The sequence below is a fragment of the Pelmatolapia mariae genome, linkage group LG12 (genome assembly GCF_036321145.2).
Source record: "Pelmatolapia mariae isolate MD_Pm_ZW linkage group LG12, Pm_UMD_F_2, whole genome shotgun sequence".
NCBI lineage: Eukaryota > Metazoa > Chordata > Actinopteri > Cichliformes > Cichlidae > Pelmatolapia > Pelmatolapia mariae.
The window spans coordinates 12,960,510-12,973,846 of record NC_086237.1 but is presented as its reverse complement, the minus strand read 5'-3'; the positions used below and the strand labels follow the sequence as shown (position 1 = coordinate 12,973,846).

Here is a 13,337-nt window from a genome sequence, read left to right as displayed (position 1 = left end):
ACATGCAGTAACAGCAGCCTCACAATCATTCTTAAAATGAATGCATTATAGAAAAACAAACAAAAGGTCCACACTGAAATGATCTGTTGTCAGAGTATGTTTTCATTTTGATCGAAATATCAAACTAAAGACAGCAACATATTTTCCTTGGCAACATCACCACAATAAAAGGGGCTCAAATGTAAACACCTTTTATTCTTCTACAGTTAACTTGGCGGGCTATTTTGTTTACTTTGTTAGACAGGTATGCAAATGTGCATACTGAATGTAATAAATGTCTTTGGCATGCATAGAATTTTCTTTTGACAGCACTGACGTGTGGAGCATTACCACAAATACAATCATTGAGACACCGACAGACAGTACATTTACAACGTTGTCACATCCACTGTAAATACGCTTCACATACGTTATTTCTACTGTGTAATCCCAGACAGGGCAATGTGTTTCTTAAAAGAGAAAAACAATCTTGACATTGGCAGGATAGTGTCAGTTTGGCTCTACGGATTTAAAAGCTGTGCATCTTGTTCTTCTATAAATATTTCATCTGCCCTTCATCCCAGACAAGTGAATAACATACATGAAAAGTATTTATATTCAGCAGCTCATTATCATCAGTCTACTGAACTGCATGTCACACAGTGGTGCATTTTATCAGACTTTAACCGGCACAGTGAAAAACCACAGATGGTCACACAGTTAGGATACACAGTTAGGATATTGCCACCACATGGTTTCCTTGGTGGAGCACCAATGTCACACAAAGGTCGTTCTGGTTACAGTTTCTAATATAACACATACTGGGTGAATATATAGTGGAATTTTCAACAGTACAGTGACCTTTAACGTCTTTTCTACAAACATTCGGCCTCTCATTCTGACGCCGTTGTACATCAAAGGTGACATTTTGTGAGACGCGTAATTAGACCACGTAAAGACTAAGACACCAGCGATTTATCCACAGAGGAAGTTATTAGTGTTAATTAAAGTGCAAAAAAACCAAAACAACCCAAAACATAAATTAGGTAATCATCAGCTAGGCTACAGCGAATTCTGCCTCAGTTGAACTGGAGACTTTTCAGGAAGAACACTTATTGACTGAAAGCGTGAGGTGACGCCTTCACTCCGTAACATTCAAAGGAGTTTTATTTCCAGTGTCATTCAGAGTTGGATGGCTCAGAAGTTCTCAGTATGTCGTCTTGTTGTAGTTAGTCTAGTGTAGAGAAGGATGTAGCTTCACATTCAGGACCGATCATTTTAATGATCTCAGCGAGACATCATCCGTACAAACTCTGAAAGGAGAGAAGAAAGAGCACAAAACTGCAACTGCAGCTCAGCCACACTCTACGCTACACCTTAAACAGGTTGTCTGAAAAGGACGTTTTACCTTCAAAGTCAACAAGTCCGTCCCCATTCAAGTCCACATCCCTTAGGATGTCTTCTACTTCCTTCAGACCAACCTGAAAAAACAAAACAAAACAAAACAGGATGGTAGCAGTGAGTAAAGCACAACAAAAAACGACTATTTCATTTACGATAACTCTCTTTTCTTGCTCTGAGCTGAACCTTACTTGTTGTCCCAACAGTTTTCTCATTGCATCTCTGAGCTCCGACGTGCTTATGGCACCATCTCCATTAGTGTCGAACTGAAAACAACAAGCCGAGGTTCAGTATTGAAAACAGAAAAGTAGCTAATAAAACCACTTGAATCCAGACAGTCTCACCTCCCTAAATGCGTCTTTTAGCTCCTTTATTCCAATCATGTCCGCAGTTTCGGCGAGGAGTTTTGGGCCCATCAGCTCTACAAAATCCTCAAAATCAACATGACCTCCCACTTGAAAAAAGAGAGGATTTGGTACAAATTTCAAAACTCAAAAGACACAGAGGATACGGTTATATGTGTGATGTGTATAGATGACTGCTGGTCCTTACAGTTCATGTTGATCTGTTGGCTTAGTTCTATCAGCTCCATTTCAGTTGGCATGTATCCCATGGTCCTCATGCAGTTTCCGAGATCTTTGCAGCTGATGAAACCGTCCTTGTCTTTGTCAAACTCTTTGAAAGCATCTCGGAGCTCTGTTATAAAAATAGTAACAGAAATCATATTAATAATTGAATTATATTGATCCCTAGATGGTATATGTAAAAGATGGGTGTAGCCGTACAAGTATAGAGCAAGTGGAAGGGCAAAATTGCCTTAATTATCCATTCTTACAGATGACCAGAACGGGGTGACTAATTTGATTGCACTTGATTTATGACCCCAGTAAACATGTTCCTTTTTTCAAAAATCCTAGTTTTGGGTCTCATTTATTACACCAGGATGTTCATTTAGTAAATTGTTGTCTCATTAGAAATTACATTGCTAATAAATCAAAGTATGATGTGGCGTATCCTTGTTTTTGCTCTAAAACACCAGTCGCTCCTCACATATGGTTCAAAAAAGCAAAAAGTAATAATAGTCAAAATATTGAACTCAGAGCATCAAAATGAGTCCACAAACCAATGGTCGACGAGACTGAGAGTAGCCATGTCCAAAAATCAGGCATGAAGCTGTCGTGGAAATCACTGCATGGGCTTCCAAAATCACTCAGAAATCAGTATCTATGAATACAGCTCACCCTGCCATCCTCAGAATCAGGTTAAAGTTCTGCCATGCAAAGAAGAAGAAGCAAACATGATCCAGAACACGTCTCTCTACTTTGAGCTACAACTCATTTACAACTGACTGAGGCAAAGTATGAGACAAATCGAAATTTATAATCCTTTTTGGAAAACATGGATGCTGCATCCTCTGGACTGAAGAAGTTGGGGACCATCCAGCTTGTTATCAGCACCCAGTTTAAAAGCCTGCATCTCTAACGGTATATGGGAGCCTATAGAATTTGCAACTTGAACACCTGGAAGAGCACTGTCAATGCTGAAAGGTATATATGAGTTTTAGATCAGCATATGGTCCAGGCATCGTCTGAATGGGATGACCTCACATATTTAAAAAATATTGGAAACATCGCGAAACGGAAAATATGATGAAGAAGAGCCAGGACTGTTTAGCAGCTAGAATCACATATCAGACAAGAATGGGACAACATTCCTTTCCCAAAGGTCCAGCAGCTGGTCTCCTCACTTTGCAGACATTTACAGAGTGTTGTTAAAAGTAGAGGGGATGCGACATAGTGGTAAACATGGCATTGTCCCAACTTTTTTGAGATGTGTTGCTGCTATTAAATTCAAAATGAGTTCATATTTTTTCTTAAAATGATCCATTTTCTCAGTTTAAACATTTGACATGTTTTCCGTGTTCTGTTGTGAATATAATATTTGTTTATTAGATGTGCATTTTGTTTTTATTTACATTTTTGCACAGCAGACTGGGGTTGTAGCGTCTGTGCATTGATCTGTACTCTAGCCCTTTGATTTGCACGTTGTTTCCATTTACAAATCCTGGGAGTAATTTTAGACTTATGTTATGAAGGATTTGAATAATTTGTTTCATCTTTTCACTCTCTGTTTTGTTTATCTTAATGGCCTCAGCAAAGAAAGAAAGTGACAGCATTAAGTAAAGGGAAACTTACCATCCATCTCTTCTGGCCTCAGCTCTCTGTCCTGTTGAGAAAAAACAGCACAAAATCAAAATTACAATCCACGAAGAAAACATTCATCATCATCATCATATCAAATATTCTTCTGCATATGTGCTCTATGTAGACATACTGATGACAATGCTGTGACTTGAGTGATGCCTGACTCTAAATCAGCAGTATTTTCCATAACAGTCCGCAGACGCCAAGTAAACTTCAGCTAAAGTAAAGATGTAAGAGCAGATTGAAACGATCTCATATCGTGATGACCAAACCTCTGGCATAAATAGGCCAATTCCTATAAAGCATAGCTGGGAATAAAGACTCTGGAGATCATAGAAGAATGTGACTGTTTCTATTTTTTTCCTGCTTGCTTACAATGGCTTACAATAAGTGCAACCTTTAAAGGACAGAGAAAGAGGCAGACATATCCCAGAGTCCTCAGGGGTTAACAGCAGGAGTCGTGTGAAGTCTAAACACAACACTGAGGGCTGACATTGGGCCTGAAGAGCTCTCAGATGGGAAAAAACCGACATAGAAAACAAAGAAGACATATGAGCCCAGAGGACCAGCCAACCCAACATGAATGCACGTGCAGTCCACGAGCAAAGCCTGTGTCAATCAGTCACTGCTAATACATCAACCATTATCAGTTATCCAATTTACTTATGCTACAGAAAAGCTGAACTTCTTTGCAGTGCAACACATCAGAGCAAAACGTTTCAAAGACGCTTGTTTGCTTTATGCAAATCACCATCGCGATCAGTCACCACAGTGCAGACAGGAAAATACATGAGCTGTGGATTTTGTGTGTTCTTACAGGAATAGGTTGACATTTAAGGCAATAAAAACTTTTTCCCTTTCTTGCCAAGAGATAAATTACAATGACATCATTCTCATGTCTGTATGATAAATATGTTGACTCAGGGGGGAAACAGCTAGCCTCAATCTGTCTGAAAGTAGCAAAATCCACCTATCACCCTCTAAAACTCACAAACTAACATATCACACCCTTTTCTTTACAGTGTGTTGGAGTGCACTTGCTGCTCTAGCAATAGTTTAGCAAATAACCTCCCTAAAAGGGGACCTATTATGTTTATTCCAGCTCTATATGTTTGTTGGACTCAGCTGGAGTGGTTGTGGATAATTCAGTTAAAAAAAAAACCTTGTTTATCTCAGAAAAAAAGGACCTGAAATTGAGTTTTTAAAGCAGTCTGAAGCCTGAGGTTTTAGCCACAAGGATTACTTCTACACACACCGTTCAACACCTTGTTAACACAGACATCTAATCAGCCAACCACAAGGTTGTTTGTACCAGAGGTTGATCTGAGTATTTTAGAAACAGCTGATCTGCTGGGATTTTCCCCACACAACTGTGTTTTATGTGGTTTGCTTTATAGATACTGGTCTGAAAAAGAGAAAATATGCAGTAAGCAGTAGTTCTCTGGATGAAAACACCTTATTGATTACACAGGCCAGAGGAGAATCGCCAGACTGCTTCAAGCTGATAGGAAGGCGACAAAAACTCAAATAAAAACTTGTTACAACCAAGCTATGCAGAAGAGCATCTCTGAATGCACATGTAGAAGACAGCACTGGGGGCCACTCAGGTCAGCTTAGAACAGGAAACTGAGGGTACAGTTTACACAGACTCACCAAAATTGTGCAACAGAAGACTGGAAAAACCCTGCCTGACATGATGGGCCACGATTTCTGCTGTGAAATTTAGATAGTAAGATCAGAATTTGGCCTAAACAACATGGATGAAAGCATGGATCCATCCTGCGTTGTATTAAAGGTTCAGGCTGGTGGTGTAATGGTGTAAGGAATTTGAATATATTAATGTATTTTCTTGGCTCACTTTTGGGTCCTTTAGGACCAACTGAGCATATAATCACCACAGCCTACCTGAGTATTACACATGTCTGCTGATGGCTGCTTCCAGCAGGTAACACACCATATCAAAAAGCTCAAATCATGTCAAACTGGTTTATTGAACATGAACATGAGTTTACTGTAGCCAGATAGCCTCCTCAGACACCAGATATCAATCCATAAGAGCACTCTTAGGATGTGGAGAAACAGGAGACTCTCATCACGGATGTGCGGCTGACAAATCTGCAGCAACTGTGTGATGTTCTCATCTTAATGTGGCTCAAAATCTCCAACTTTCCCACACCTTGATGAATCTGTGCCATAAAAAATTTAATCAGTTATGAATCAAAAGTGAGTCCAACTTGAACTAGCAATGTCTACACTACATATACACATTATCCATCTATTTTCTTCTGCTCATCAAATTCAGAGTTGTAGGGGCGGAGGCTCATCCCAGCTGTCACAGGGCAAGAGGCAGGATACACCCTAACTCTGGACGGATTGGCAGACTGCTGCAAGAATAACACATAGAGATAAACAACCAATTACATCTACAGTCACTTTAGAATCAACAATTAACTGAATCTCATTCATGCTCTTGGACTGTGGGAGGAAGCTAGAGTACCTAGAGAAAATATACAAACTCCACACAGAAAGGCCCCAAGCTGGATTTAAACCCACAACCTTCTTTTTATGAGGTAACAGCGCCAGCCACCATGCCACCGCTATACACTATACTGCAAAAATGGAAAAGCATAACAGGTCCCCTTTACTTTTTTATATGGATCGAGTAAACAAGCTGCAGCACGTTAATTAATAGAAGCTTAAGCGGTGCTGGGAGGCGTATGCTGTTATCTTTGGACAGGAACAGGCTTGATGTTTGCCCTTCTTTTTTAATCTTGGCACTAAGCTAACTAATCCAGCTCCAGCTACACATTAACCTGACAAGCGGAGCAGTATGTCAGAATGCTGCTGTAATATTTTGTGCACTCGCTGCACAAACATGCAGATTTTTGATGTTAAAGCGAGAACAAGAGAGACAGAGAAAAGGTGTGTCTGCATTGCTACAGCTGGTTATCCACGTGTGACACATGTTTGGACCGTTGTTGGGTTACATGCATTGCATTTATTCTTTCTGACCTTCTTCTTCACCAGTGAATTCCAATCTTATAGCTGAAAATGATGTACAATAAAGTTGCAGCTTCTTTAATAAATGCAGAAATGACAGCTTCTCTGACAGGAAGGAGTCATTAAAGAGATTTTTTGTCCAGACTTACGTACAGCCTGCCTGCACTTTGCCATGCCTTTACTCAGGAAGACACAGGATTGTCCCAGTATGTTGCTCACGAGAACGCAGTTTTGTGTCACCGAAACAATGGAGTCCTGATAAGACCCAAGATACCCAGACTGGCCCATCTCCTCACAGGACAGCACCACTCTGACTCTCCGCTCAGCATCCTGGAGCATCTTTCCAGAGGGGTGCAGAGACACAGCAGAATGGAACAAAGATACAAGTTGAGAGGGGAATCGTGAGCTCATATGAGAAAGTCACTGTAGACCTCCTGTATACTTTGAGGGATGACACAGCTGAGCTTTGCAGAGTAGAATAATACTATCTAAGAATTATATATCACTGCCTGTGTGTGTGTGTGTGTGTGGTGGTGGTGGCGTGCAAGTGTGTATGCAATAGAAACAATGTGGAAAATATGAAGACACGACTGAAAGGTAAATACATCAATAAACCAGCATGCTGCCAACTTTCCACTCATCGTTCATAACAGTTTACTCGCCACATTTTACGGACTGGCACCTCACACCTATACAGTGTCACTGGAACAGTAAACACACACACAGAAGCAGAGAAAAGGCAGTTGAAAGCACCGGGGAAGAGGTTACACATATACTGATCACAGACAGACATCATGACATCATGTCTTCTGCAGGAAAGCAGTTCTGGATGGTAACAAAGATCTGCAAGTTTCTGAAACCATCAACCTGACTTGAGTTTAACAAACTATACTCCAGAGTAAGGTTACAAAGCAGTGCAGTGCACGCACATCTGCAGAATTAAACATCAAACTCTGCTCTTTTTTCTTTCTTCTTTCTTTTGTTTTTTCTGTGTGTGTGTGTGTGTGTGGAGGGGTGGGGTGGGGGGGCTAAAATGAGCATGCACCTAATTAATAAATAGGTGCATGCTGAGAGGGGAATACAAGTTGAGAGGGGAATCGTGAGCTCATATGAGAAAGTCACTGTAGACCTCCTGTATACTTTGAGGGATGACACAGCTGAGCTTTGCAGAGTAGACCATGCACCTAATTAATAATTAGGTGCATGCTTCTTGCACTACCATGAGCATTTCCAACAAAATAAACAGAAACAACTGCAGAAAACTATGCACCACCTATGCACCAGTACAGTCTACTTGCAAGTTGGAAGTGCTACTGTAGCTAGTACAAGAGCTATGAAGGAAGCTGAGAAAGGCAGAGTGCAGCAGCATGGGCTTACCGTTCTCAGAGGCCAGTCTAAGCAGTTTCCCATACCAAAGGAAAGAAGAGGCACCGAAAAGGACCATGAGGGCCTTCTCTCCGTTAAGCTTGCACTCTGGATTCTGAGAGGAGTGTAAACTCTGGTTTCAACAAGACCCATGAAGCCCGGGCTTCTAACCTGTTCCTACAGCCGAATGAGAAACTGTGAAGGATGCTGTTCTGCTCTGTGGAGTGTAGCAAAAGCAAGACCAGCAATGATATGGAAAGAGTGAGAGAGAGTTGTGGGGGTAGGGGTAGAACATAAATGAGGGCGGGAAGTGGATGGACCAAAGAAGGAAACAGAATTATGCAAGGAAAAGAAGACATGTGAGCAATATTTCACCTGACTGTCACACTAACCAGACTACTATAAACAGCACGGACAGCTCCAAACAGATTAACAGACCTCCAAACACGAGAATAAATGAGAGAAATGGCATCAACTTTCCTACAGCAAAACACAACAAAGCATTAACAAATGTAAAGACGGCGAGTAAACCTTTACATCATGGGTTGCATGCACCCGGTGAGGGTTTTGGAAAATCTGTAGCAGGCAAGTTTAAGGGAACCTTCTGTGATGACCTATTTACAGCTTTGTTTTCCTCCTTGGATGAACTCTCGCTCCAGAACAGTTTGTCAATGTCCAGCCTTCAGACTGCATTTGAATTCATTTATGGCCTTTTTATATTTTATGAATTTTGATTTTTTTTTCTTTCTCTGCCTTCCACCCACCCACACACACACACCCACACACACCCACACATCATCCTTTGCCCTCTGCAGGCTAGAGGAAGGTCACGCTGACCTACAGCAGCCACATGGCACAGGAGAGACACATATAGAAAGACTCTGAGAGGCAGGAATACTGTCAACATGTAGTTCAGCCATTGCAGTGAAATGTATATCTACAAGTGTAAGTGCTCATTTTCATGTGTATTTCTCTTCTGTGCTGCTAAACATGGATTTACAATCAGTGCAATGTAAATCCTGCTTACTTTGTATGTACTACCAGAGGCACCATGTGTATTGCTCAAACCATGCGTTACATCTCTGCCCATCATTGCTTCTGTAGCTGTCTCATCAAAGCCCCCTTTCAGGTCATGCTAATGTTTTCATAGAACTGCTCATAGACTGACTCATGGGTTATTTGTAGAAATGGCTTTTGTACTACAAAGCAATAGAAGATGTTTCTCTGGAAGCCACGAAGGTTGATCTCCATGTTCCGGTGCTGAGCTTATTTTACGACCGAGAGCGGCCTATTTTGGCAACGTATGTAAATCACTCCCTGATTCATAATCTGACTAAAACCCAAACACTTTAAAAGCAGCAAATAAACTCTTGGCCTTTGTGGAAGAGAAAGAAGAGGAAAATGTCCTCAGTAAACATCATTATCAGCAGTTTAAGCAGCAAGCTGGAGCTTAGTTGGGATTTTTCAGTGTAAAATGAAACCTGGCTGTTTTTAAACATACCCCCCCACACGTACACACACACCAAAATAAGCAAAAGTGCAGCACTGATAAAAATCTAAGCACATTAGGCTGAACTCCTTTCTTCTGTATAAATAGATTTGTCGCCCAAAATAGCAGCCCCCTCATCATCAGCAGGAACATCAATTTTATTTCCTTCAGTCACAAAACAGAAAACGCAGCAGTGTGCCTGACAGACTGATGCTGGAACATGAATGAGTTTTTTTTCCTTTTTTCCCCTTTGAACAAATACACATTAACACATGTGAGATTTTCACCTCTCTAATGTTGGACCACACACGATTGAGCAAACCTGTAGGAGGAAGAACTGTAAAATTATATAAGAAATGAGATGTTTAGATGAAGCTTTTTCTTGTACGTCCAGCAGTGTCAGTGTTTGCAGACAGCATCACAGGACACACTGATTGCACACAGGACTTAAGGGAAGCCACATGTACACTTCACTGCTTCATATCTGTGTGCACCTCATGCATAAAAATATACTAACAACAAGGCGGCCTCCAGCAGAGAAGCCTCAGAAATCCATGCAGATATAGTCTTTTTTTTAAAAAAGGTTTCTAGTAGGGTTAAAAAAATCGTTTTCATACCAGTTATGGAAATAGAATGTCACTGTCACAGCTTGTAAAATGAAATTTACCCAGCTGTTGTGTTCTAACTGAGACCACACTACTGCTTTAATTCTCCCGTATATTTCAGGGCCTTACCTGCCCAAAGAGTGAATTGAGGATGGTGCGTAAATTAATATCTGATGCACAAGAAGCAGCGCTGGACCTCCGAGAGCGACGAGAAGACCTGCTGGACAGCGGGACCAGGGAGTAAGAGGACGGGGATGGACTGCTGACTTGACCGCCGCTGTTGGCCGCACTGGCCCCGTTGAGGTCCCTCGGCTCGCAGAGGGGAACCCTGTCGTCATTGCTGTCCGACAGAGAGGGCACCCTGGGGACCGGGCGGGAGTGCGTGTGACAGCGACGGGGATGCTCGGGTTCGTCCGGCCCCGCTGCTGCCGGACGCTCCTCTCGGTTGTGCTTCCTGCGGTGGTGGTGACGGTGTTTTGATGTCCTGGAGCGCTCCCTCACACCTCGGCCTGCATCTCCGTTCGGCTCCGTCGGAGCGGAAACTTGGCTGTGAGGAGCATGTGACTTGCACTTGCCCCGAGTGGCTGCATTATTACTACTGTCCTGGCTGCCGACAAGGGAGGGATGGCACAGGGGTCTCCGGGCACTGACGTCGCACTCGGCCGACCAGAAGGATTCCTCGGCTTTGGTGCTGCTGCTCAGAAGCGCGGCGGGACGCTGGTTGTGATGCTGATGGTGGTGCTGATGGTGGTGCTGACTTCTCCGGCTTTCTGCCGTGTGCTCGGGGAGGTGTGTCGGTCTCCTCGCGGCCGAAGACGATTTCAGTAAGGAGGTCGTGGAATCAGATTTTGGAAAGGGGGTGCTCATCGCGGCGAATCTGGTCCGGTCTCTGTGTGCGGGCTGCTCATCGACACCATTTGCCGTTTTCTCTCCATTGTCGACACATATTCTCCCGCAGAGCCCGCTCGCTTCAAGTTGAGCTACCACCTGATTGCTGTGCGGCAGCGGTGCCGGAGCGCGCACAGACAGTGGAATAGAGGCTGCAGAGCGCGTCACCTTCTCATTGATGTGAATGTCTGTTTGTGTGACATCGGCGGTGATGTAGGTGAGGATGGTAGTATCCCAAGACAACACGGTGCTCTAGTTTTCAGTGAGAAAATAACAGATACTAATCTGCTCCTTAAATTTGAATTCAAAGACTCTAAAAATAATAACGTGAACCACAACAGATGGAGAAAAAAATTTCACAGGAGCTTTAATTAATGACAGAACTATGCATTTGGATAATATTTACCTAAAACTGAGCAAGTGACTATTCTGCACCATCAGGGGCGTGGCTAGAGCGGGTGTGGTTCAAATTTGTTTTTGGCCAGCATCCTCGAAAATTATATAATGGTCAAGGTGGTGGGAGGCGGTGTCGGGATCTGGATCCACCTCGTCCTAAACATAAAACTTTAAACCCTATAAAAAGTTATGTTGCTAATGTTTTATTAATGTAAACTGCCCAAACAAACACACAACAAAGGAAGAATGAATAAAAAGAAAGCATTATTATGCACTGTAAGCTCTTATGTAAAACAAAGACTATTCAAGTTTTGAAAATTGAACTCCCCCGCACATGTCTCACAGTGGTTTGCGCCGTTTTCTAACTCTTTTACTCTGAAAAGTTGAGTGTTAGACAAAGGAAGTGTGAGACCCTACACTTTCTGCCACATAGGCAGATAAACATATTTACACATTTCGATATGGAGTTAGATTGTCTTCCTGTTGCGTCATTGTGACCACCAAAAGGAACTGATTGCAATAAAGTAGCATTTTTAAAGCGTTTTTCTAGAGTTACTGACCAATCACAGGAGTTTGGACTGCAAGCCAGATTTAACCTCACTGATACAATGTTATATACTATATAAACTTAAGGTACTTTGTTTATCTCATGGGAAACCGTGGACTGTGGGAGGAAGCAGATTACCCACAAGAAACTCATGCAGGAAGAACATGCAAACTCCACAAAGAGAGGCCCCAGCCAGGTCTCAAACCAGGAACTTTAGTGCAGTGAAGTGACAGTGGCTGGCAGGGGTTAGCACACTTTACTCACAGCAAGAAGGGAAGGTTCCTGGTTTGAATCCACCTGCTGGCCGGGGCCTTTCAGTGTGAAGTTTGCATCTCCTCCCTGTGCTGGTGTGGGCTTTATCTGAGCACTCTGGCTTCCTCTCATGTGTCCTAACGCATACAGTCAAAATGATTAGAATTTCAAATGCTCTGAATTTTCAGGTTTTCCCCATGCTACCAGATTTAAAAGAAAATCTGGGAAACATCTCTGTTCTGTGAACAACACAGTCATCAGCAGCACCTATGAGTTCACACACTCTTTGATTATAAGAGAGATACATTTTTTGTATGTTTTTGCACTTACCTGCTTATTATTTAAATTTTCTTTGACTCAGTGACATCAGTGTAGTGCATATATCTTTTATCCACTGATAATCCTTGTTTGTATATATATTGCTTACATTTCAATAACTATATAATCTTAAAGGTGGTCTAACCTTCCACCAACATCAACTATTACTGCACAGACTACTATGACAATGTTGTGCCTATGAAGGGTGCAGCTTAGACAACCACTGTGTTTCCTGTTCTGTGGCATTGGCATCAGGCCTTGAACAATCAGAGCTATAAAGCCCACGTATGGAAACACGAATGAAACTTTAGAGAGGTACTACAAATACAAACCACACTGATCTACCGTGCTGTGCAAAAGTCTTGAGCTATCACTCATTTCTTTATATTTTGCCAGGAGAAGGGGAAATAGGTGGAGTATTTAATTGAAACGTGTGCAAATATACATATAAATACAGTATATAAGGCAAAAATAGGATTTGTACAATTCTAACAAGCTTGAAAGTCAGTATTTTTTATGACCTCCTTTATTCGTTAACTCAGCCTGAACTCTCTTCTTGTCATGTCTTTAGGTGGTCTTCAAGAATAGCTCTCCAGGCTTCTTGTGTTATCTTTGGCATCTATCATAGATAAACAAAAATATATGGGAAATGGGAAAAAAAGACTGCTAGTAATAAAGTGCCTAAAGATAGAATTTCAAAGTGGCTGTTTGCTAAGCTGCCTGTTATCTACTTGAGTTATGAGCCTCTCTGGTCAGAAACAAGGACTGTACTGAAAATGAGTGAAAAAGCAGCCAATGTCCAAAAAAAAACTTTGAATGACCTTCAGAAAGGTCATTCATGTAATTTAAAAATTACATGAAAGTTTGGCTGCTTAGAAACAAAATATAGACAT

At 41.9% G+C, this 13,337-nt stretch overlaps 1 protein-coding gene across 1 annotated transcript; it reads right to left on the bottom strand.

Moving 5' to 3' along the window:
- Nucleotides 1-137: 137 nt before the first annotated feature.
- On the bottom strand, nt 138-11,103 carry cabp1a (calcium binding protein 1a). Its single transcript, XM_063489574.1, has 7 exons — nt 10,173-11,103; nt 3,576-3,606; nt 1,933-2,076; nt 1,725-1,834; nt 1,572-1,646; nt 1,388-1,460; nt 138-1,292 (listed from the first exon to the last, which is right to left on the bottom strand). Exons 1-7 carry the CDS (start codon nt 10,908-10,910, stop codon nt 1,267-1,269), a joined length of 1,197 nt encoding a protein of 398 aa, XP_063345644.1. The 5' UTR covers nt 10,911-11,103; the 3' UTR covers nt 138-1,266.
- Nucleotides 11,104-13,337: the final 2,234 nt, after the last annotated feature.